The following is a 7,386-nucleotide window of genomic DNA, read 5'->3' as shown; positions in this document are numbered from 1 at the left end:
GTGCAGCAGGGGAAAGGCAGAAGGTGGAATATTTCACCACCTGCAACAAACATGTTTTTAACAATACAAATAATAAAAGTGGGTCTTTCTGAGAGGGAGTTCTTGTGCCAGGAGTGATGAAGCTTTATACCCGAGACAGGATTTATAGAACCGTGGTGTGGGGTGGAAGTGACCTTAAAGCTCATCCAGCTCCAACCCCTGCCACGGGCAGGGACCCCTTCCACTGGAGCAGTTTACTCCAAGCCTCTGTGTCCAACCCGGCCTTGAGCACTGCCAGGGATGGGGCGGCCACAGCTTCTCTGGGCACCCTGTGCCAGCGCCTCAGCACCCTCCCAGGGAAGAGCTTCTGCCTAAGAGCTCATCTCAGTCTCCCCTCTGGCAGGTTCAAGCCATTCCCCTTGGCCTGTCCCTACATCCCTTGTCCAAAGCCCCTCTCCAGGTTTCCTGCAGCCCCTTCAGGCACTGGAGCTGCTCTCAGGTCTCCCCTTCAGGAGCCTTCTCTTCTCCAGGCTGCCCCAGCCCAGCTCTCTCAGCCTGGCTCCAGAGCAGAGCTGCTCCAGCCCTCGCAGCATCTCCGTGGCCTCCTCTGGCCTCGCTCCCGCAGCCCCACGTCCTTCCCCCGGGCCCGCCAGCCCCGCACTCAGCGCTGCGGGACCCGGACCCGGGCCAGGGGGAACCCCCGGGACCGCTCCGTAGGGCACCGCCGGCACCGCCGGGCCCTCCGCGCCTCCGGCCCCGGTGCACGTGGGCAGCGCGCTCCATGACGTCACTGCGCGGCGCCGCCCGAAGGTCACACGCTGCGCTGGAAGATGGCGGCGGCGGCGGCCGGCGGCTGTCGGGTGAGAGCAGGGCCGGGACCGGGACCGCGACCGGGACCGCGACCGGGACCGCCTCCGCCGGGGGCTCGGTCCGGCTCCGCTGATGGCCGAGGGGCGGCGGGAGGCAGCGCTGGGCCGCGGTACCGAGCCGGGGATGCCGTGAGGGGGAGCGCGGGGCTGAGCGCGCTGGGCCGCGCGGGGAGTGCTCGGCGCGGCCGGTGCCGAGGTGCGGGTACCGGTTACCGGTTACCGGCTCCCTTCCCGCCCCGGAGCTGCTTCTCGGGCCCTGCCCGGGGCTCTGTGAGGGCTGCGGCGCGGGTGGAACCGGGCCGTGGCTCCTCTGTCGCCGTTCAGCGCAGGGCGAGCCCAGGCCGCTGCAGCCCGGCTCTACCGGGCTCTTGCCAAGCTTGAATGTACACAAGTGTGGCCCCGGTGTTGAGGTGAATGCAGAGGTTGCGGCTTTAAAACCCGCTGTGTGGTGCCATGGGCAGTGCAGGTGGTTGGTGTTTTCTGCCCAAAGTTTAAACTTCAGCAGGGGAGACTGAGAGGAGCTCTGAGGCAGAAGCTCTGCCCTGTGAGGGTGCTGAGGCGCTGGCACAGGGTGTCCAGGGGAGCTGTGGCTGCCCCATTCCTGGCAGTGCTCAGGGGCAGGACACGGGCTTGGAGCAAGCTGCTCCGGTGGAAGGGGTCCCTGCTCTGGCAGGGGTTGGAGCTGGAGGAGCTTTAGGGTCCCTCCTAACCCAACCCAGGCTGGGATGCTGTGATTTTACAATCAGCCTCCAGTGTTTCTTGGCAGCACTTGGGATGTTTTCCCAGAAGCACACTCAATGCTGTCTGTTTGCGGTGTTCTTTCTTTTCTTTTTGGGCTCTTCTGGGTTTCTGTCCTCTTGTATTGTACACCAAACCTTACCTTTTTGTTGCAGAAATGTCTCGTCAACGGCATGTGGCTGATATCCAGAAGATACCCAGTTCCTGCAGTCCCCAGGGGTACAGTGTATGGCATGAGCCCGCCTGGTTTAGAGACCCATCAGGTTGGTTAACAGCCGACTTCTTCTTATTTCAGGTCAAAAGTGCTTTCTCATCAGAGCACTGATCTGCTCGATCGGGATGGATCTCTGAGAAGCACCAGCTGTAGGTGGAAAGTTTCTACTTGTTAAGATGTATTTGATCAAGTGTTGGACATTGGCTCTTTTGAAGTTAAGCTGCTGCTTTTTCAAGGTGGCTTTGTATTCCCCACAACATTTACTCTGTTAGAAGTGACTCAGTGCTTGGCTTAAGTAAATCTACCTACTGGCTTTGACTCCTGTCTGATTTAATGTCTTGTTGGATCCTACAACATGGAATGCTTTTCTTTAGTCTAGATGTTACTCTTCGGGAGGAAGAAAGGGTTTTATATCAGGCTTTGTGGAGAACATCAAACAGGAATTAGCGAAAAACAAGGAGATGAAAGAAAGCATTAAGAAATTCCGAGATGAAGCTAAAAAGCTGGAAGAATCTGATGCTCTTCGAGAAGCGAGGAGGAAATATGTAAGTCAGGAATCCCTTTGGTGCTTTCATTGCCCACTCACTGAGCTGTTACCATTGTGAATGTAGATTTGAATCTTTGTGCAGATGACCTGAATTCAGCATGTCTGTTCTCATGGGAAGTTCTGCTTGGCTGGAAATACTGGCATTGAGTGGAAAATCTTTCCAGCAGCCCCTTCACTGGACTTCCCAAATAATGAGCAGATGAAAGAACAAGGCATTAGAATTTAAACCCTTATTTTGCAGTCTTTGAAGAGCTATAAACAGCACAAGTTGCATAAATGCCCCTCTGATGGTAGTTCCTCAAGGAGGATGCTCCCTATGGTGGAGCCCTTTTGCTCTCAGTGGCAGCATTAAGGGGCTGTGCTGTGTGCTAAACTGGGCTTGAGTGTTTTCCCTTCTCAGTTACCTGCAGCATGTTTTTTTTTCCCCCCACAGAAAACCATTGAATCTGAAACAGTGAAGACCTCAGAAGTGATTAAAAAGAAACTTGGAGAAATAACTGGGACAGTGAAAGAGGTAAAAGGCAGCTGTGGAAGAAGCCGGTCCCCACGTTCTGCTCTGCTCCTTCACTCTCCATCTGTGTAAATGTGCTTTGGTGTGGCTTAGCTGCGTGTAGTTACGAGCTGGACATAAAGCTCTTTGCTGAGGGGGACATAACTGGTATCTTTTCAGTGCTGTTGAAGGTGCTGTGAGCATCTTCATCAGCCAAATGCCGTTGATAACCAGGGAAAACCATTTGGTACTGGCACCCTGTCATTTCTCTTCCTCTGAAGCTGTGGCTTGTGAGCCATCCAGGGTTGGTTGCCTGTTGCTGGTGACAGTTCCAGGATCCCTGAGGATCTGATGTGTGCCAGTGCAGAACAAAAGGGCGACCAGCTGCTGGCAGAGTCCTTTTAACGTCTTGCATACAAGGTCCTGGCTCTCTAAAAACAGCTGAAGTGATGGGTATGAAGGTGTGGGATTGAGAAGAGTGTTTCCTGATTGTGCAGCAAGAGTTGCATAGCAGAGAGCCATCTCCACTGCTCCTGTACCTGCTCTGAAGAAGCAGATTGTTTCAAGGGGGAGGGCTTGGCTATCTAAATGCTGGCATCATCGGTCCTTCTTGCTGATATCAAGGGAAAAAAGAGTTAAAACCTCTGGGTAGCAGCTATTACAGATGTGTGTGGTCCCATGAGCAGCCCAGTCTGTTCTGCAAAGAGGTGTTGGACAATGCTGCAGTGCCAAGCCATAGTGTCCCAGCCAGTCTCCCCTGTGACATGTAGCTGTGTGCTCACCTTAGGTTGGGTTAGTTTCGTCCTGTGTGAATGCTAAAGACCTCCTCATGCCAAAGAGGAGTTACTCAGTATCAGTTTCCAGCAGTTTCACCTGACCTCAGCTTTTCTTTCATGTTGTGTTTTCTTGCAGAGTTTGGATGAAGTCAGTAGGAGTGATATTGGCCGGAAGATAAAGGAAGGTGTGGAAGGAGCAGCAAAAACAGCAAAGCAGTCTGCAGAGTCAGTGACAAAAGGAGGGGAGAAATTGGGCAGGACAGCAGCCTTCAAAGCTATTTCTCAGGTACCTGTCAGCTGTAAGGTTTGACTGTGTCCAGAGCTGCGTGGTGACCTCAGAGCAGCCTTCTGGTATCTGAAGGGGGCTACAAGGATGCTGGAGGGGACTCGTCATCAGGGTCTGTAGCGATGGGACAAGGGGTGATGGGTTTAAACTGAAACAGGGCATGTTCAGGTTAGATCTTAGGCAGAAGCTCTTCCCTGTGAGGGTGCTGAGGCGCTGGCACAGGGTGCCCAGAGAAGCTGTGGCTGCCCCATCCCTGGCAGTGTTGAAGGCCAGGTTGGACACAGGGGCTTGGAGCAAGCTGCTCCAGTGGAAGGGGTCTCTGCCATGGTAGGGAGTTGGAGCTGAATGAGCTTTAAGGTCCTTTCCAATCCAAACCATTCTATGATTCTACTATATGGGACTCTTTTCTTCAGGTAGATCCAATACAGCCATCCAGTTGGTGTTCTAGACTGTTGACTTCTTAAGCAGAAGGCCTTGGTACTGGTGTGCATGCCAGTAGACATCAGCAGAGAAGCATTTGGTGACTAAGGGAGAGGAGAATAACCTGTGGCCTCTTTATGTATTTATTTCTTCCTTCAGCAGAAGTGCTTTTCAGTTTCTGGGGAATGGGGGGAAACAGTAAATGAACCTAACGGGGATGTTGTCCTTTCAGGGAGTAGAAACAGTCAAGAAGGAGATAGATGAAAGTGTCTTAGGACAGACCGGTCCTTACAAACGTCCGGAGCGCCTACGGAAAAGAACAGAGTTCTCAGGAGAGAGTATTAAAGAGGAGCGAATATTTGAGGCTAATGAGTAAGTATGGGGTGGCATTTAGGGTGATACAGGAGGGCTGTGGGGTGAGGCCTGACCTGGCAGCACAGGTAGGTCTAAGAGCAGATTTCCCTCAGAAGCTGCTGATACTGAACCTTGCAATAGCAAAACTGGGCACATAAAATGCTAAAGTGGGTGGACAAGGTTCTGATGTGAACTCCTGACTGGCCTGTGTGTCCTCTTTCCTAACATCTTGCTGTTGAATTACGTTTGGCAGCACTAAGTCTGAGCTCCTTTGCTTCCTCTGCTGCCTCGCCACGCTAAGCCATGTTTCTGTGGTGTGTCAGCTTCAGTGATGCTGCATTGATACTCCTCAGGATGTTCTCCTTATTCGCACTCAGTTGTATGTTACTTGCTCACAAGCACCCCTGTCGTGTGTCCTTTCTAGGGAGGCCATGGGTGTGGTGCTGCACAAAGACTCAAAATGGTATCAGCAGTGGAAAGATTTCAAGGACAACAACGTGGTCTTCAATAGTAAGTGTTCCAAAGACAACGGAAAAGCACCTTACTTTCCCAGTTGTGATTCTTGCAGGGTTGGATCTCGTGCCATCTGTGCAACCGGGCTCAACGTGATGCTCCATCTATGTTCAGGCCCCTCTTCAGTCAGGGGTTGGTTTTGATCAGTCCCTGCTCCCTGCAGGTACCACATCCTGCTTTCAGAGCTGCTTAAAGAGCTGAACTCTCTTCTGTTTTCCATTGTTTTCTAGTCAGATTTCCTCTGGCACTGGGAAGAGGCCAGGGCACTCATGCATGCACATCAGCAGGGAGAGGGCAGGTTGCTTCTTCCTGACCTTGCGCTTGGGATGAGGAAAGATCTTGAATTGAGTGAGCTGGTTTCTGGAACCTGTGGAACTTTGCCTTCTGCCTGGTTTTAATGCAAACCCTGAACTTAGTGAATGTTCTTCCCTGTGAGAGGGGCCAGGCCCTGGCACAGGGTGCCCAGAGAAGCTGTGGCTGCCCCATCCCTGGCAGTGTTCAAGCCAGGTTGGACAGGGCTTGGAGCAGCTTGCTCTAGTAGAGGGTGTTGGAACTGGATGAGCTTTAAGGTTCCAACACAAATCATGCCGTGATTTTGTGATCTATTCTTGACGTGCAGCCCCAGTTAAACTTTCTGGTGTTGGTTCCACATCTTGCTACCCCTTGTAGCAGACTGAATCAAGGCTGTAAGGAGGCTGTTACTGCTGTAAGCAAATCTGGTGTATTTTCTACCTGGAAATCTGAATAGAAGCCCCAGAGTTTCTGGCAGCTGCAGTCAGAGAAAGCATCATTCTCCTCATTACAATTATTGGTAGTTAAGAACAGTGCAGGAAGATGAGGAGAAAAGAAACTTTTGGAGTGGATAGCTGTTAATCACTGAAGTGATTTAGAAGGGAAGCAGCAGGTTTGCTCTGCAGTCCACTGCATGTTGTTTCTCAGTGGAAGGACATTGCTGCTCACAGCTCCTCTCCTTCCAGGGTTCTTTGAGATGAAGATGAAGTATGATGAGAGTGATAACGCATTCATTCGAGCTTCCAGAGCCGTCACAGACAAAGTCACGGACTTAATAGGTAACGTTTCACCCTTGCTCTGGAAGAGCATCACTGGCCTCAGCTCTGCTCTGGTGCCTGCTACTGCTGTTGTCCTCCACGTGTTCCTAAGGCCAGGTTGGACACAGGGGCTTGGAGCAAGCTGCTCTATGGAAGGTGTCCCTGCCCGTGGCAGGGGTTGGAACTGGATGAGCTTTAAGGCCCCTTCCAACACAAACCATACCACAATTCCATGATTCTGGAGCTTTACAGCATTTGGCATGGATCATTACCCAGTATCATGTAGTGGCAGGCTGCTGCTGGATCAGACGTGCAGTGCCGTGACAAGTGCTTGCATGGGATAAAGCTGAAGCTTACCTTTAAACCGCAGATGGTCCCAAGTGCCTCCTCCTTCCCTCTGTTGTCTCCCCAAACGTCTTTTCCTTGTTCCCTGTGGCAGTTGTTGTGCCACCGGTCTCACTGAGTTGTTTTTCAGGTGGATTGTTCTCGAAGACAGAAATGTCGGAGGTTTTAACAGAGATACTCAAAGTGGATCCATCCTTTGACAAAGACCGGTTCTTAAAGCAGTGCGAGTTTGATATAATCCCCAATGTCCTGGAGGTGAGGAGGGGCTGCAGTGTGATGCATGGCAGGGGGTTGGAACTGGATGATCTTAAGGTCCTTTCCAACCCAAACCATTCTGGGAATGAACAGCACTGGGCAAATGGTGCTATCAGATATTGATAAGGGAAGGAATTTGGTGTGTAGGTACTACTGGAGTCTAAGTGGTCTGTGACTGCTTGCAAAGAGGAGCTCATGAGAAATGGTCCTAGTCAAGGAAGGTCTGTGGAACTTCATGTTTTTTAAGGACCACTCAGGACAGCACTGCTGAAGGCTGTGACTTCAGGTGTAATGGATATAGTTCCTCTCACTGTAACAGTCCGTGAGGAAAGACAGAGTGAAAGCAGTGGAATTGAAGTACAGCAGAAATTGGCTGGGATTTGTATGAGACTGGAAAATCTGAGGCTTGAAGAGAGGAGGAAGCTAAGAGAGAGCAAAGTGTGATCTTCTCATCCTAAAACAGTGCAGGGAATGATTTGTCTCACTTAATACATGCTGACACACCTGTAGAAGTGTTCAGAATGCTTCTAGTCATGAGGCAGCATTATAGG

General features: G+C 51.7%; 2 protein-coding genes across 3 annotated transcripts in view; one reads left to right on the top strand and one right to left on the bottom strand.

Annotated features, from left to right (window-relative positions):
* The window catches only part of LSM7 (LSM7 homolog, U6 small nuclear RNA and mRNA degradation associated), a 154,262-nt gene that overhangs the window by 100,301 nt on the left and 46,575 nt on the right, over positions 1 to 7,386 (bottom strand). The gene's annotated exons all lie outside the window — the stretch shown is intronic.
* The window catches only part of TIMM44 (translocase of inner mitochondrial membrane 44), a 36,242-nt gene that overhangs the window by 25,539 nt on the left and 3,317 nt on the right, over positions 1 to 7,386 (top strand). The window contains exons 1-9 of one of the 2 annotated variants that reach the window (XM_062618670.1): positions 724 to 839; positions 1,742 to 1,849; positions 2,175 to 2,345; positions 2,781 to 2,861; positions 3,750 to 3,899; positions 4,552 to 4,691; positions 5,098 to 5,183; positions 6,164 to 6,256; positions 6,711 to 6,835. In XM_062618670.1, the coding sequence (XP_062474654.1) occupies positions 810 to 839; positions 1,742 to 1,849; positions 2,175 to 2,345; positions 2,781 to 2,861; positions 3,750 to 3,899; positions 4,552 to 4,691; positions 5,098 to 5,183; positions 6,164 to 6,256; positions 6,711 to 6,835 (984 nt within the window). In that variant the 5' untranslated portion in view covers positions 724 to 809. Of the gene's footprint in view, positions 1 to 723; positions 840 to 1,741; positions 1,850 to 2,174; positions 2,346 to 2,780; positions 2,862 to 3,749; positions 3,900 to 4,551; positions 4,692 to 5,097; positions 5,184 to 6,163; positions 6,257 to 6,710; positions 6,836 to 7,386 lie in introns of those variants that run through there. The other variant, XM_062618672.1, reaches the window with a different exon arrangement.

The sequence above is a fragment of the Pezoporus occidentalis genome, unplaced genomic scaffold (assembly GCF_034315485.1).
Source record: "Pezoporus occidentalis ecotype Australia unplaced genomic scaffold, CSIRO_AGI_Poc_V1 ctg202, whole genome shotgun sequence".
In the NCBI taxonomy this organism is placed as follows: domain Eukaryota; kingdom Metazoa; phylum Chordata; class Aves; order Psittaciformes; family Psittacidae; genus Pezoporus; species Pezoporus occidentalis.
This window is presented reverse-complemented; position numbering and strand designations above follow the sequence as displayed.